This window comes from Glycine soja, chromosome 13 (assembly GCF_004193775.1).
Source record: "Glycine soja cultivar W05 chromosome 13, ASM419377v2, whole genome shotgun sequence".
NCBI lineage: Eukaryota > Viridiplantae > Streptophyta > Magnoliopsida > Fabales > Fabaceae > Glycine > Glycine soja.
This window is the reverse complement of record NC_041014.1, coordinates 28,533,629-28,551,086: the sequence shown is the minus strand read 5'-3', so window position 1 is coordinate 28,551,086 and position 17,458 is coordinate 28,533,629. Positions and strand designations below refer to the sequence as shown.

General features: G+C 30.4%; 2 protein-coding genes across 2 annotated transcripts; both read right to left on the bottom strand.

Moving 5' to 3' along the window:
- Positions 1–130: 130 nt before the first annotated feature.
- LOC114382360 (protein phosphatase 2C 37-like) lies at positions 131–2,123 on the bottom strand. The gene is made up of 4 exons (XM_028341722.1): positions 1,508–2,123; positions 1,083–1,397; positions 905–1,010; positions 131–792 (listed from the first exon to the last, which is right to left on the bottom strand). The coding sequence occupies exons 1-4, from the start codon at positions 1,946–1,948 to the stop codon at positions 449–451; spliced, it is 1,206 nt and encodes a 401-aa protein (XP_028197523.1). The 5' UTR covers positions 1,949–2,123; the 3' UTR covers positions 131–448.
- A 9,874-nt stretch (positions 2,124–11,997) lies between these two features.
- On the bottom strand, positions 11,998–17,138 carry LOC114382324 (tropinone reductase homolog At5g06060-like). The gene is made up of 5 exons (XM_028341653.1): positions 16,862–17,138; positions 16,555–16,762; positions 15,916–16,132; positions 15,354–15,460; positions 11,998–12,398 (listed from the first exon to the last, which is right to left on the bottom strand). Exons 1-5 carry the CDS (start codon positions 16,951–16,953, stop codon positions 12,204–12,206), a joined length of 819 nt encoding a protein of 272 aa, XP_028197454.1. The 5' UTR covers positions 16,954–17,138; the 3' UTR covers positions 11,998–12,203.
- Between the last annotated feature and the right edge of the window lie 320 nt (positions 17,139–17,458).

The following is a 17,458-nucleotide window of genomic DNA, read 5'->3' as shown; positions in this document are numbered from 1 at the left end:
CTTATCGAACCGGTATAATCTTGGTAGAGTTGGACAATAGACACATTCAGTTTCAAAAAGTCCTAGTAAATTCAATAATGAACTTTGATCCAATATTTGCAAGAATAAACTTAAAATAGAAATTGGTAGAGACACGAATCAAAGCAAAATCCAATTTATAGATTCGATTATGGACAAAGAGAAAAGGGGCGTCGACCGGCCGATTGATTCCTTTGTCGACACAAATTTTCCCCATAGTAAAATTTTCCTATGTTTTTTTTTTTTTTTTCATTTTCCAAAGTTACAATTTCCTTGCTCCTTTGTTTTTTTAACCTAAAATCCCATTACATTACAATCAACATTTGATAAAGCAAAAGCCACAAGCCCCTCCTCCCTCTGATTTGGTCTTCCCGTTCTTAACGAAGTCCTGAAAACAAAGGGTTTTGGTTTGGTTTCTCGCCAACGTTAATTAATTGGAGTTTGATGATTGTCGTTGATCTCTCCTCAAATCAACCACCACCACGCTCACATTATCCGAACTATGCCTCGCCAACGCTAACTTGGTTAACAAAATCGACGCATCGGAGCAAGCCCGGTCGGAACCGTCCGCCGCCACGTCACTCCCCGGAGATCCCGGCGGCGACGGCGGCTTCTGCGCCTTGAGGCACATCCTCACCACACCACATGCGGTTTCATTCGACACCACATCCCACAACCCATCACTCGCCAGTATCAAACACTCGTCCTCCTCCGTCCGCTCCGTCACCGTCACCTCCGGTTCAGAAATCACGTACGGCTTCAGATAATTGTCACCTGACACAAACGGAAGTAACACACTGGCGTTAATCTTAACCGCCTATGCTAAAATGCGCGAACGAAAACTAGAGATCAAGCTGCTATCGTGCGCGTTGTTTCATTCACTTACCTATGGCTCGAGACATGGCTAACACACCAAGCACTCTGGGACCGTCCCAGTAAATCACGCGCCCTCCCTTGGATTGGACTCGGAGCAGTTCGTCGGGTCGATCCGGCTGCAATAAACGGTTACGTTAGGGAAACGGTTTTTTTATTGGTTCTCGGGAAATGAAATGAAGGAAAATGACCTTGTGATCGGAGGAGAGAGGGATGGCTACGCCTTTCCGGCAGAGGACGGCGCGGGAGTCGCCGCAGTTGGAAACGACGAGTTTGTCCGGCGTGACGATGGCGACGACGGCGGTGGATCCGACGGCGTCGCAGTGGGGAGTCTGGAGCTCGCACCTGCAGGTGAAGGTCTGGTTGCTCTGGCTCCTGCGATTAACCTCGTCGTCCATGCGAGCGAATCCGTTCTCCATCGTCAGCTTCCACTCCAAATTCTCGCGCGCGCTGTCAATCTCTTCATTCACGATCTCGTGTAACCGCTCCTTGCACATAGTCGCGACCTGTGGAAAAGAAAACGATACAACTTCTAAGAATCACAATTCACAACCACAACCACAACCACAACCAGATCCATTACTATTTAGCAGAAGAATAGTGAGAGAATACGAACATGAGAGCAACCGTGACCGTCGAAAACGCCAAAGTAGTGGAAGCCTTGGGTGAAGGAAGGCCGCACCGAAACGGAATCTTCCATGTCTCTTCTCCTGCCGCAAACTGACGTCACGCCGAACTTAGGAGAATCTTCAACTTCCGAAGCATCCGCAACAGTTACGTTTTTCGTTTCGGAAACATTGTCGTGGATTTCCACTTTGGCTTCTTTTTTCACCACCTTGTGTCCAGTGGATTCGTCGCAATTTTGAACTACGTTATCGCGGTCCCTGAGATCCAGCTTGGGACGTTTCCGTGAACCATCCGACGGCGGCACCGCCATGTCAGCGATGTATTTTAAGGGTAAGATGTCCAAACTCCGGCGCCTGGAGGGGCGAGTAGTTGGCTCGAGTGGAGCCGGAGTGTCACCTTCTCCGACAACACCACAGCAAATTCCAGCCATTCAGAACCTAAGTAAGAAGAATTCAAGTCTTTGAAGATTGAACACAGAGAGATGCAAGCAAAAGTAATAACAGATTGTAGAATTAGTTAAATAGAGGTAGAGAAGGAAAGAGGGGTGTTAATAGAAAGTGGGAGAGGGAGTGGAAAGGACCCATTGAAATGGGGTTGGGGAAAAAGGTTTTCTAGGCGGTGAGAGAGAGAGAGAGAGGAATTGTTCACCTGGGGGCCACACCGTCATCGTCAGAGGCACCGTATGCTATTTGCACCCTTGATCACATCGCTCTCTGCGTTGCCTTTCGAACACGTGGTGCATTCCCTTTTTTCAAAGGACTACGTGGCACCAATCATTTCCATCCACGCTAGGTCCAACACTTCTTCCTTTTCAGACACGCATGTGGTCCTCTCCTCTCTCTCTCTTACCACCTTCCATTCCATTTTTTCTAAATTCCAATTTCAAACCTCTTTGTCTTCTCTCATTTGGTTTCCGTTTCACCCGCAAATTATTATTATCTTTCCAAATAATTACTATTGCATAACCTCAACCCAAATCAATATCATTAAATAAATAATATATTCTCATTTTACACATGTAGATCAACGATCAGTTAGGTTCACAATAGTCACATGCCATCCATAATGCTAACTTTGGAAAAAAAAAATGTAACTAAGTTAATTAAACATAACACGTAAATTATTGTGTATTTCTAACACAGTTTTTATTTTTAGGAATGAAAAATAAAAAATAAAGAAATTATTCATGTAAAAAAATTAAGAAATTATTAATTATTGAGTAATTGTAATATTTGATTATTAATTGATTGCGCATATGTAATTTTTTGGGCGGATGTAACTAACTTAATAGCATTCAATTTACTCCAGTATTTTTTTTCCTTCACTTTTTTCCTTTTTTTTTCTTTTGTATTCCACTTTTCGGTCTCCTATGACACTCGGCCGGGGGATGTCACCACGTGGCTTCATCGTAGAATACGAGATTTCTCTTTGATTCTGCTATTCACGGTCGCTCCCTCCATGTGCCCAACACGCGCCTTCGTTAAAGAAAATTCAATTCAAACGGAGTAAAAAGAAGTGAGATAAAAATAATTAGTCAAAATAATTGAAAAAAATAAAATTAAGACAAATTTCAATTATGTTTTAAAATTAAATTTTATTTGATTTTTAATTAAATAAAGAATAATATATTATTGTTTATATTTTCCCTCTTTTCTATATAAGTCATTGATCTATCAATTGATGTTTTCAACACTTTATATTTTTAGGTTTAAGTATACTTTTGTTCTTATTATTTTGTTTAATTGTTATTTTGACTAAATTTTTATTTTGTTTATGTTTTTTTTTATTATTTTGATCCAATTGAATTCTAAAATAAGATATTTATTTAAGGTATTTTTAAGACATAATTTAATTAATGAAAATATAAAAATAAGAAAAATAAATGAGATAAAATTAAGTATTTATGGGTTTTCAAAATAGGAGATCAAATATTTTTATTTTAAAATAAAATAATTAAAATTATAAATTAAACAAAATAAAGAAACCAAAATCATATGTAAACTTTATTTTATCAAGTAAAAATATTTGGTCTCTCTCTTGTTTCTCTACTAACCATCTCTTTTGGTCGTGTTGTTCTCATGCTCTAAGGCTCCCAATGATCTTTGATGCAAATCAGGTCCAAGTCTCTCTAACAAATATAATATTTTCCAACTCAAATCTAGCCTATTTGGCATAGATTAACTCTCCCTGAGGCGTTTGAGTTTGAGTGTGATTTTTTTTTTTTTTTTAATTTTAAAGTTGTGCAATGATAGTCTTAAAATAATGTCTCTGAGTTTGATTATCTGACCAATGGTTGTGAACAATGAATAGTTAGTTTCCTTCATTTTTTTTTTACTGATTATTGGCCTGTAAAATACCTTCTGATTGAAAAAAATAATAACTAAGCAATGTTGCTTGTACAAGTAACAGTACTGTATAAAAGAAACAATAATTTAAACAACAAATCTTATTCTAAGTAACTCACATATACAATGTTGAAAATGCCATTAGAGATAATCTAAGAGGCAATATGTTATTAAAACAATGCAACACATGTCAATACAATTTAAGCTTAAATAAAATTTTGGTATTTAAAAATGTGATAAATTTTTCTTAGTTCCTATTATTAAATAACAATATTAACTCATTACGTAAAAATAATATTAATAAATCATTAACCTGTTACAATAATATTAATAAGATAATTATGAGTATTTTTTTATAAGTTGTGTTTTTAAATTTATCATCAACCATTGAACAAATGATCTTCACTAGCAATTAGTTTTTGTTTTCTTCTTTGAGTGTGATTTCCACTCCCACTTATTGAAAGTAAAAATGCTCAGCTTTAAACTTTTTTTTTTATCTCCACATCATTTTCCATTTTAAAGTATTTTTAAACTGTAAAATAAAAATACTAATAAATAATTTTTATCAATATTAAAATTATTTTCTTTTATCTAATGTTATTTATACCATTTACTTATTTATTTAAATTATAATAAAGTAACAAAGAAAGTTTCTTTAACATTAAAAAAAATGCGAATTTCTTCTTATCTAATTCTATTAAAATATCCTTTTCGTTTTATTTAAATTTATAATAAGCAAAGAATTTATAAAAAAAAAAAAAAGGCCAGGTCTGATATAGATTAAAATACTAGTAGTTATTGGTAATTTGAAGATTAAAAAAAAAAAAAAGATAAAAAGAGAGCGTGGAATAGACGGAGGTTGTTGGAGGTGGCGATTCCAGTTGTCGAATGAAAGCGATGTACGTAACAAGCGATATTTGGACACGTGTGGGACCGCATGTCAAAGGCGATTGACGCTTGCAGAATATCTGAGGTTCTCATTATTGAATGTGGGACGCGTGGCTACTTCTTATGTGAATCCTTCCCCAAAACTGCTATCAAACCCGACACAACCCCCCCCCAAGTTTCCAATACCACTCACACTTCAAAACCACCAACCTACTACCTACATGCTTTTCACAAACGACACTTGTCAGTTCTCATCCCTCCTAGCTACTTACTTTTCCATTTTTCTTCTTCTTCTTCCATCTAATTCTAATGTATGTTAGATACATCCCAATTCAATCATACACATCTTTGATCTTTCTTTATGCATAATTTCATATGTTCGCCGCCTCCCGATATATATATATATATATTAAGTGAATTAGATTTTTGAAATTTATTAGAATCAAAATAAATATCAAGACTCAAAATATTTATATATATTCATTAACAAAATTCTTATATTTGTAGTGAGAATCGACCACATATCTTTTTAATATATAGTTTCTTTTCTTATAAACTAAATTAACTTTTATTGGCCTCATAATTTCATATGCTTAGTCTTAATAGGTTGCTTACCAATTATTCTTATCTTAATATCTTTTACACGTGTAAACTCAATTCCATTGTACATCTACTACATACATGTGTTTTGCATGCATGGTTAGTCCTTCACGCCAGCGGAAATTCGTTTGTAATTTAATCAAATAAAAAACGTACCATTTCTTAAATACAAAATTTATAAGTCGGTTTTACGGAGATCAACTAAGTCTAAACTCAATTTTTAAGAACATGTTTGTTGTAAATGTAATCGCATGAATTTCAATGAATAAAATGCAGAAGTAACAAATTTGTTCCTTTTGCATTTTGTGCCTTAGAATGATACAAATTCCCTTTAAAAAAAAAAACAACTACACAAATATGCACTAAAATGGTATCTAAACTTATTCTATTAGCTCTATTAGATTACTCACTATCGGCATGTTATTGGATCATATGTCTAATCCTACAAAACTTCATAATCAAAATGACTACCCCTCACGTTAATTAATGATATAAACAAAATACATAATAAGTTGATATTTTTATGTTATAAGTTGATTTTGTAGAATTGAAGTAGGTAAAACTCAAACTCAAATTATATATATATATATATATATATATATATATATATATATATTCCTCCATTAATCTGGGTACACGTCAGTGTGAAAAAAAAGTATTATCCAATTTGAATGACTTCGCTTGATATTTTCCTTTTGACTGGTCTTGCTCTCTGTCTGCTTAGTTGCAGTAATCAAAGGCGAAATTATTTTTTATGTAGTAATTAATATTACTATTAGTTTGTTTTTTAGTTATTTATTATTGTATTGGTATTGTTTTCCTCGTCTTCAACTAGAACTACATAGCGTAACACGTTATAAGTCATTTGAGCATTAAACAGAGACACGCATGAGGATAGCACTAACAACGTGCAGAACACAACATGTGGAAGATGCAATGCAATCACACTTTGCTTGCAATGCGTACAATTGTTGTGGAAGGGGAAATTAAAATATGGCGTAACTGATATCGGGTATGACTACTACTACATTCGACTAAACAATCAGTTATGGAAGATGGATCACTGACGTAAAATAGTGGAACTTACACTACTTTATAAACAATATTGTAAAATAAACTAAGAATTAATAGATATGTATTGATATACTTTATGATAAATATAACTTTTAGATGGATGATAATAGAAAAAAAAAATTAATTAAATAGAACGTATCATAAATCTTCTGATATCATATTTAATTCTTAAAAAAAATGAGAGTAGAAAAAATCTTTACACTTGGTGCATGGAATTTATTTTCTCATAAATTAAAGCACATGCTTACCGTATTGAAATTACTTACACTACTGAATTTCATTGACAAAACTTTCAAGCTTTTAATGAACTAAGACTAACAAGTATCATTTTCTTCCCATCAAATGAATAACGCGTACAGTAATAATGAAAAAAAATCTACTCATATATAATCTAGGATTATTTAAATTAAACTGAAGCGATTTTTGTTTTGTTTCAATTCCTATATAATTAATCAATTTTTCTTTTGATTTTTCTGATCCTATGAACTATGCATTCAGGGGTGATAAGTTTGATTTTTAAATGTAGTAAAAATACATAAATAAAAAAAATAATACGTGGAAAATGGAAGAGAAAAAGAAAAGAAGCTAGGTTGCTTCTAGAAAAATTGATTAATTTGTATTGAATGATGGTTGGGTTTGATGCTGTTGGCGGAAGGAGAAGAGATATACCCGTAGAGGGTAGGGAAGAGAGTGAATTATAGAGTGAGGGAAGGTGCAGATGAATGCAATGCACCAAACACTTGATTTACTTCTCAAACTCTGCAAGTGAGTACAGGTGACGTGACCAAAAACGGGCCACGTGATTAACATTGCCAGAGGCACAGAGAGGTTCAGTCATCTGCCACTCAGAATCCTGACCTTTTCAGTCTTTCACCAAAAAGCCACACTGATTCCTTATGTACTAATTTCAGTGAAGTTTTTCTTATTATCAATTTATCATCATGGTTGTTACGATCTATGTTTAATGCTTTGCTATCCTTGGGAATGCATTCTTTTCTTTTAAATGATCTTTTTCTTTAATTCTTCCAATGTGTAGATTAAATTTATGTTTAGAATGAGGGAAAGAGAATAAAGATGAAAGAGAAAATATGAAATTTGAATCATAAGGAAAGTGAAAGACAAATTAAAATTGATGTTTTTATTAGTAATTTTTTCTTTCTATTTTCTCAATTTTTAAAAAAGTTATTATTATTTGAGTTTTTTTCCCCTATTTTCTTTCCTTCCTACTAAACACTAAACATATCATATAATCCAATTTAAATATAACTAAAATATAATTTCCATCTCTAGTATAAATATTTTAATTTAATTTTTTTATCATAACATTAGTGTAAAATGTTATCAATTTTATTTATGATTAATCTTTGTTATCTTTAGTAAAAAAAATTCTTTCATTCATTTTTTTTTCATCAAAAGATTCAAACTTAATATCTTTTTTAACAATATGTTTCACTCAGAACAATGACTTATTAATAATTATGATGAGTTTTCTAATATGTCTTTGGTGTGAAAAAAAAAATAAAAGAAAAGAAAAATTATTCATTTGATTCTTATAGTTACACAAGTTTTACTTTTTAAAGCTCTATACTTAAAAATCATTCCTTTTGGTCCATATACAAATACTTTTATATATTTTTTAGTCCCTATTGTTACAAAATGACAAAGATTAAAAGGTAAATTTTGTGTAATAATAGCAACAAAAAGGATTAAAAAATGATAACGGGCCCAAAAGAGATGATGATTTTTAAGTATAAGAAGATAAAATTTGTACAATTACAAAGACCAAGTGATTTTTTTTCCTAAAATGCATGAGAATAGGAAGAGAAAAATAAAATGAATGAAAACATGAGAAAAATAAAATAAAACTAGAGCGGTTTAATTTAAGGAAAAAAATAAAGTAACTTTTATTGTCATTTTTTTGTTTCTTCTCTTCAAGTGTGACAAAGGGTGATCTTCTCAAGTAAATTTTTTCATTTGTCACATGCTACTTTAAAGAAAAATATTTCATGCATCATTCTCTACAATAATGTTAAAATTGATCTTTTTTATTTTTTTTTAATGGTGAACATAATGCAATGGGTAAGCATGTATGAAACAAAATCGATGATTACAGTTATCAATACCAGTGATTATGATTACGAATGACTGATATATAATATAAAAATATTATTTCATTTGTGAATTCTCTTGATCCATCTTTTAGTTTCGGCTATAAATATAACTATTAGAGATGACAAAAAATATGTACTAAGATTTATTATAGATTGAAAATAGATAGTTTAACGTGTATATGTGTCTAAGGGTAAAATAAATCAATTTTTACTCTACTTATTTATTTACTAGCCATGAGTAGGTAATAACTCAAACTCATGGGTATTTGTAATTTGAAATTATTTAAATAATTTTAAATATATATAAGTTAAGTTGCTCCAATATAATTTTAGTATAAATATAAAAATTAAAAATTATTTATTTTTAGTATAAATATATGTTTTAGTATAACAATATGCTTCAAATTTGTTTGTTTGTTTTTAATTTAATTTATTTTTTGTTTTAATCTTTTAACAGAAACCTATAAATATACTTGCACACATACATACACTCATGCACACGTACATATATATACACATGCACAAACACAAAAACATATATATATATATATATATATATATATATATATATATATATAAATTAAAAAGATATTACAAATATATTAAAAATTATAATAATATAAGAATTTGTAAATTATAAACTTAAGACGGTGCCATTACACTAGTTGTTACAAAATGACAGATTAAAAGGTAAATTTTGTGCAATAGTAGTGACAAAAATATTCAGAAATGATTATAGAGGGACCAATAGAGATAATGATTTTTAAGTATAAGAACTAAAATATAAAATTTGTATAATTATAAAGACTAAATGAATAATTATTCCTAAAATGCATGAGAATAGAAAAAGAAAAATAAAGTAAATGAAAACATGAGAAAATAAAGTAAAAATACAGTTGTTTAATTTAAGAAAAAAAATAGTGGTGTATTAAAATATTGACAATAGTACTTGAGATTTAGCAAGAAAGAAAAAAAAAAAACTCTAGAGTAACTCATTTATATATTTGGTTATCGTGCATAAGATATTATTAGTTTTGGTAAGAGTAAATAAAAAACATTAAATTTCATGAAAAGATAAAGTACAATGACTTGGCCATCGTCCAAGAAATAAAAAAGGGAAATTAGAGTGTATATGCACACCATTACTTTATCACAATTCAACACAAGTGTTTCATTAAACTACTTCAAATGTATAACATAAAAGATTAAACAAAGACAAAAATATGTGATGTGTCAATGTGCTCCAACATGGTGTTTGATACTTGATACTCACAGCAGCTATTGACAGACAGAGATTCTATTACACATGCATGATTAGCCAATTAATTAAAGGGGACATATGACCCGAGGAAGCCATGCCTTAGATGAATAAGGTTTACACCTTCAGCAAATGGCACCTCTCCCATGCTCTCATGTGAAACTACTCACACAGCAATTACCAAAAATCAGATTTCCTATGCCAAGAGTTTTAAGACAACATATGTTGTTTTTTCTAGTATCCATGATGTGTGTCATATGGTACACAAAGAAAGCAGCATAAGAAAATTGCCTGAAACCTCTGTGATATAATTTGACACGCATGACCTTGTCTTTGTCCAACTTTAAAAGTATTAACTCAATATCATACTATCTCGGCTAAATGGTGTCATCTCTTGATTTAACAAATTAAGAAAGTTTGTGTTCCTACCTCAAGTATTTATTTATTATTTATTAAGCGTACCAGTATCTTAAGTATTATTGGGATATGTGTTTTTTTTTTTTCTTCTTAAGAATGGACTTTGATAGATTATAAATTAAAAAGAAAAGGTGTTCATAAATGACTTATTATCTCGACTCCCAGACGTGAAATTTTATATATCCAAAAAATTTGCAAAAAGAAAAATACCCAACAAGTTTCCAAAGTGTGATTTTGATTGATATTAGGCCACTCAAGCAAGTTATTTAGGTTTACTTTGACCTTGAATGTATGTATGCTTAGTGAACTAACATATACCGTGATGGTGTTAAAAGTAGGATGTTAATACAATTTCAGATGCATGCCTCATATCACAAAGTAGGCGGTTCACTCAACATCATTGTTGAAATCACACTGTAACATATCAAAATAGTATATAATTTCTATTTAAGAATTATATATGGTCTTTTGAGTATAGAAATTCAACCTACATCTATTATAACTCGATGCTGTTGCACAAAATTATTTAAATATAAACTATAATTTGAATAAATAAAAAATATAATTTTTTTAACAAGTTTATATTTATTATAAAAATCATCGTTAAAATATTTTTTAAAATAATATGTTTTTTTAATCAAAATTAACCATTTTAAAAGCCATTTTTTTATAAGGTTATGATTAAAAATATATTAAATATTATAATTTAACAAAATAATTTATTAATTTTTTATAGACTATATATCTCATATTTATAACATTTAAAAAAAATATTATCCTAAATCTTTGTTAAGTATGAGTATAATTTTAACCTAACTACAATAATAATTGAAAATATGAGTATAATTTTATGGCATATGATCATAACAATATTGTGTCCATAGTATCAATGTAAAACAAACAAATGCATCATGCATGATAAAAAAATAATATTTTTTTAATTTTTTTCCAAATTGTTTTGATATAAAAATAATAAATTAAAGTAAATACTCAATAAATGAATAATAATTTTAAAATATTTTGTATAATAAATTTTTATATAGTTTGAAAATTAAAGTTAGATTACTTTGGTTATATATCATAATTAAATTCAATTAATATTATATAAAATTGAGAAGTAACAATATTAAACAATTATTTTTAACAATTTTATTTTAAAAAATTTAATAAATATACACTCTTAACGTATAAGATTTCACCATGTCAACCAATTGTATATTATGATTGAATGATGGTGTAAAAAATAACTTTATATTATTATTGCATATTCTTTTCTTATGGTAAAGAGTTTTATATATATATATATATATATATATATATATATATATATATATATATATATATATATATATAAAATAAAAGATTGTATATTGTTATCCAATTAAAAATCATCTTAGATGTGACTTGTTAAGAGAACATGATAATTTGAGATGGAATGATAACATAAAAAAAAATTATACTGTGCACATCCTTTTTAAATTTATTCTATTGTATTACTTTCATCTCCCATGAGTACTTATGGAAAAATTTATTCAATGAGACGCATTATCCATTTCGGGCACAAGAGAACTAATATTGCAATCCCAAAGTAGCAGCATAAAATGCATACCGATTATACGTCCATAGCTTCGTGGAATATAAAAATTGTTTGAAAGAATGAGATCCTTTATTTCAAAGATGTGTTATTCCCAATTTCTCATGCTGGTTTGAAATTCGTTCATGGTTTATTCTCCAATCCCCATCAACAGAAATAACCTGTCCGTGATGTTCTAGGCAGCAGGCAGGCAAAGCAAAATCACCAAGGATGAAATTAAATCCAATGTCACATGAAATAAATTAAAGAATGAAGGGTATCTCAGTTAGTTGAGATGTGTGACTTGTTATAAACCTCCTCACAATGTGCTCCAATATTACGGATAAAACAAGAATAAAGGATAGTGTTGTCATGTCATTCTCATGCTGATAGACAATAAACTGAGAAATATGTGAAAGTCATGTTATTCTCATGCTGGTTTGAAATCCATTAACTGATAATCCTCCATCAACAAGAACAACCTGTCCTGTGATGTAAGAGGCAGCTGGCAGACAAAGGTAAGCCACCAAGGCAGAAACTTCTTCAGGTTTTGCGATGCGCCCAAGAGGAGTTCGAGATAACATTTCTTCTACATACTTCTTGTTGCGAAGCAGCTTATCACAAAACATGAGTGCGAAACAATCAGAAAGAATTATTGCATATAAAAAAGAGTTTCTGTAGGAGATATAAGGTTGGAGTTTCTGTAGGAGATATAAGGTTGGTCTAGTGATGAAGAGAGAAAGAAAGGGAAGAGAGGTCATGGGTTCAAATTCCCTTGCTGACAAAAACTAACAATTAACATTTGCTGATAAAAAAAAGAGTTTCTATTTCAAAATTATTAAAAATGTACCAATCTAAACACAAAAGTTCTCAGCAAAAATTAGGAGAAATTATCACTAAAGGTATCCAGAAATCATGTCATATCTCTCAGCTTAACCAGACAATCCAAGAGCCATACAGCTGTAGACTCTAAATAAATTAAGATATCTAAGATTTTTAAGCTAACAAAAGATTTGAATACCATTACTTTTGCCATGTTTTGAAATGCAGACCTCCTATGAGCCTTTTGCATTTATAATTAGGTAATTTATTTAACAGAAAGTATGGTAGCCCTCAAAAGGAAGTCTTGAAGTTATATTAACTCAAATAATTGTCTGTTGGGATCCAATTGCAAGGTATAAGACTTAGTTCTATATTGGAATTGTGAAATATGAAATTCTAGTATGGGAGAGTGTCTTGGATTCTCCAACTACAATGACTAGCTTTTGAGGTCTGATTCTCCCAAGTTTTTTTTTATCAATATATAGTCAAATTCAGATGACATTGAAATTAAGTTTTCATCATTGTTACTTAGGGGAAAAGGCCATGTACTGCTTGTAGTAGTGTTATATACCCGAAACAGAAATGAAATTTCTGAAAAAGCAAAAATGGAAACACTGCTAGCCAAGGCATTAAAGAGAGGCTTGGTGACTCCCATCATTTCCCCACTCACTCCTTTCTCACACCTTTCTGTTGAAGAATCTCCCATAGAATTTTATGCTCCCTGCTGTCATGTGTACAGCGAATAATACATAAGGTTACACCTTTCACTCCAGGGATCAAATCCTAAGTTGCCTTCCCTTGTTTCTCTCCACAATACACCTTAACCTTAGGGTACTTAACATGGTAAGTGTATAGAACAAGAATACAATATGTACAATAAATATTAACTATTAATAATATAGCTACTATTCCAAATTTTCCACACATATATGTGTTATTAAAACAAACATAAATACATTTTAAGGAAGTCAAATTTATTAAATTATTCAAAAAATATACTGGAAGAAACATAAAGAGAGGAAGGCAAATAGCTCTTAGTACATTTATTTGACATGTTTTCCTTTAACAGGTAGAGCACAAGCTTGATGGCAAATACATTCTGTTAAATAAACCTGCCAATATTGGATCAACCTGTGGTATTATTAAATTTTTTTTATCCACAAAATATTTTGGAAGGTTGATTTTAGTTCCTATAAAAATTTAATACGTTTATAATCCTTACATTTACTAAAAGTGACGTGATTTTAGTACTTCATTAGCAGCTAAAAACATGAGTTTTTGGATACATGAAGAGACGTAAAACATGTTAATTTTTTTTATAGGAACTAAAATAACATTCCTAAATATTCTGAAGGACTAAAAAAAATACTTTATCCTTTTATATATAAATCTATCTCCATACCAATATATAATATTAAGGTTTTAAAATTACAAAAGAATACATATACTTCAATTTAAATAATTATTTACGTAATGCATCATTTTTAGTTTAATTTTATAGCAATATGTAATACTTTATTGATATATGTTATATTAATAAAAGTTTCTCTTCCAGAATATTTAACACTGTTGACATTAATTCCGTTTATTTATTACAAAAAAACAATATTTCTTTGGACTTTTAAAAAATTTATATTACTTAAATCCTTCAATAATTAAGATTTTCACTAATCAAAATTTTCAGTCATATAAATGTAATATTATTTTTATTTAATAAAATTATATTATTTTAAAGCCTAAGTCTTGTGATGTGTATCAAAAAGAAAATTTTAATATACTTTATTTTGAAGAAATATGTGATTAAAAAAATAGTTACACAAAAGTTAAGCTAATTCAAGATTGAAAATGTTTATAAATATAGAACACAAATACAGAGTAGTCGAAATGTTTATGATAAGTGAGGGAATGCAGGACAGATAAGTAAGTAATTTTACTTTGATGAATATAGTAGTATTTTTTGAAGGTGCGCATTGTTACCATTGTATATAGCTAGGTTCATGTACCAAGTCCAGATTCAATTCAAGCATAAGCATCAAATTCAAATGTGACAGCTATTAGTTTTTGGCCTTTTTTTCTCCTCTAACATAAGTTTATAATTGTAAGTTTTGGAGGATATGGTGTGTCACTAGTCACTAGTGACTAGAGGTGTTTTCCAAGTCCTATTGAGTGAACAAGATAGTTAGGACCTTGTTTGTTTCAGTTTTTGATTTTAAAAACTGATTTCTAAAACAGTTTTATGTTACTCATCAGTTCATTTTTCACTTAAACTTCATCAAGTTCTTAAAATTATTTTGAAAACAAGTGTTTTAAAAAGTAAAAAACAGAAAGAGGTATGAGATGTTTTTAGTTTTCAATTTTTTTTAAAACTTTAATGCAGCTGGAAAGTGCTACTGCATAAGAGCACAACAACTCTGAACGGTGTAAAGCTCTGAATGATGCAAACAAATTTCGTGAATTTTTGTGAATTGCATGATGACGTTGTGTTGAGCCACGTGTTTTGAGCTTGAGTCTTGATGAAGCATATAAAAAAAACAAATTGGCAGGAAATGAAATCTGCTGAAAAGAATTTTCAAATCAAACAATTTTTTTAATTTTTTAAGTTTTAGAAACTAAAAAATTCATTTTAAAAAGAGAAACAAACAGGCTCTTAATGCCTCATTCCAGTATTATTCTATCTTCAATACCTTCAGTCAAAAGGAAAGCAACTAGTTCCAATAAAAATAGGAAGCAATTAAGAAGAGCCTTACATGTTCAACAAGTGGTGTATTGGTAGTGGCAGGAACAACACAATTGCTCCTTATGTTGTCTTTAGCCCATTCACAAGCAAGATATTTCGTAAGCTGATTGGTTGCAGCTGAAAATAGCATTGGACAGGAAACATTCAGTGCCCTTAATCACACCAACATTTTATTAATCTCAAAAGCCAAATTAGTATGAACATGATGCCAATGAAGCATATGAGACGGACACAGACACTTTGACATAATTAATGTCTAAAATTTAGGACACAGACATATCACATACACACAAACAGAGAAACTCTAAATTGGTTCAATAAGAGTCATATTACAAAATATCTAAATTGATGGTATTTTCATCTTTTTAAACCATCCTTCGATATTTTTTAAATTTATGAGTTGTGTAAAGGTAACAACTTTAGTATTCAAGCCAACAAAAAATAATTTTTAAATTAGACACCTAATAAGAAGTGTCAGACAAGTATTGAACAAATATCGGTGTCGGAAACATGTCCGACATGAAGACACTCAAACAAGAAAGATGTGCATGTTTCATAGCACGGTGACTTACCTTTACATGCTGCATAGACAGATCCAGTACCTAAGCTGACCACTCCAGCAATAGATGAAATGAACACAATGCTTCCCATTCCAGATGCTTTCAGAAGAGGATATGCAAGTTGGCACAGATGGTAAGCAGAGTCTAAATTGACTGCCATAATTTGTGAATATACTTCAGCAGTGTACTCAATTGTGGGCTTCCTATAGTTTACTCCAACATTGTTCACCTATGTTAGGTTACAAGGAATATTAAAACAACCTTAGCCTCTCAGAAATGTAATTCCCTTTTGATTTTTTCAGTATTAGAAAAAGAGGGTTGACTTAGAGCTTGTTTGGTTCCTTGTTTGGAACACCAAATTTGAGTCTAGAGCTAGTCAAACTTGATTATGACTTTGACCTACATGTTTTTACACTTCAATGTTAACATGATTTAGTGGAACAAAACTTGAGTATGTGTTAATGCTATTTTGACTATCTTTTACCTTGGATAAAAAACTTTATACTGAATTTTACTTTTAACTTGATTCTATAATATATACATTCAAACACAAATACAGCACTTTAAAATCAATTTTACAAAATCAATTTCATTCAAAATCAATTTCCTTCAAAATCAATTTTATCATCGCTCATCCAAACACCCACTTACATAGATGTTAAGCTTGCCATTGAAGATGGAAGTGACTTCCTGAATGAACTTCTCTCTGTGGGGTTGAGATGAGACATCACACACAGACCCAGAAACCAAAAAACCTTTGCTACGCCATTCTGTCAAACACTTATCCAATTCAGCTTGGTTTCTGGAACAAGTGTGGACAGTGGCACCAAACCCACATAAGTCCTCCACTATGGCATGCCTGAAATCAAACACAGTTTTTCATAGGTAGAGACCAAAAAGCATCAAACTTTTTTACAACCAAAATATTCCCTTTCCAATAATAAATAAAGGGACTGACCCAATTCCACGAGTTCCACCGGTCACAAGAGCAGTCATTCCGTTAAGGGACCATCTTGAGGCTCTGTAGGTACCCTTCGCTGCATCTGCCATTTCTTCAATCACCAATTCCTCTTCCTCAGAACTTAAAAACGCAACATTAATTCATGTCCTCCCATTTTATGCTTGCAATTTATTGAGTTATTTATGATAATTGATTCATCCAAAAACACAACCGTAAAATGATTTGAAAAGTGGATTGATATTGGAATGTTAATTGGTAAAGGTATTGGTAATTTGGATTGCAATTCATTGTTGAATTCGCTGGTTTAATCCTAGTTAAAGGATAATGATTAAATATATATTTCGGTATAATAATAATAATAATAATAATAATAATAATAATAATAATAATAATAATAATAATAATAATAATGTAAATATAAAATAATTAAATACAATTTTCAATAACAAAAACAATATTTTATAACTTATAAGATGAAAAAGAAATCTTTTACTTATAATATCAAAATATATATTTAAATATTGTTACAAATAAAGGGTGTAAAATTAAGTCATGTTATTGTAAAACTAAGACACAATTACTTCCTCTTAAAAA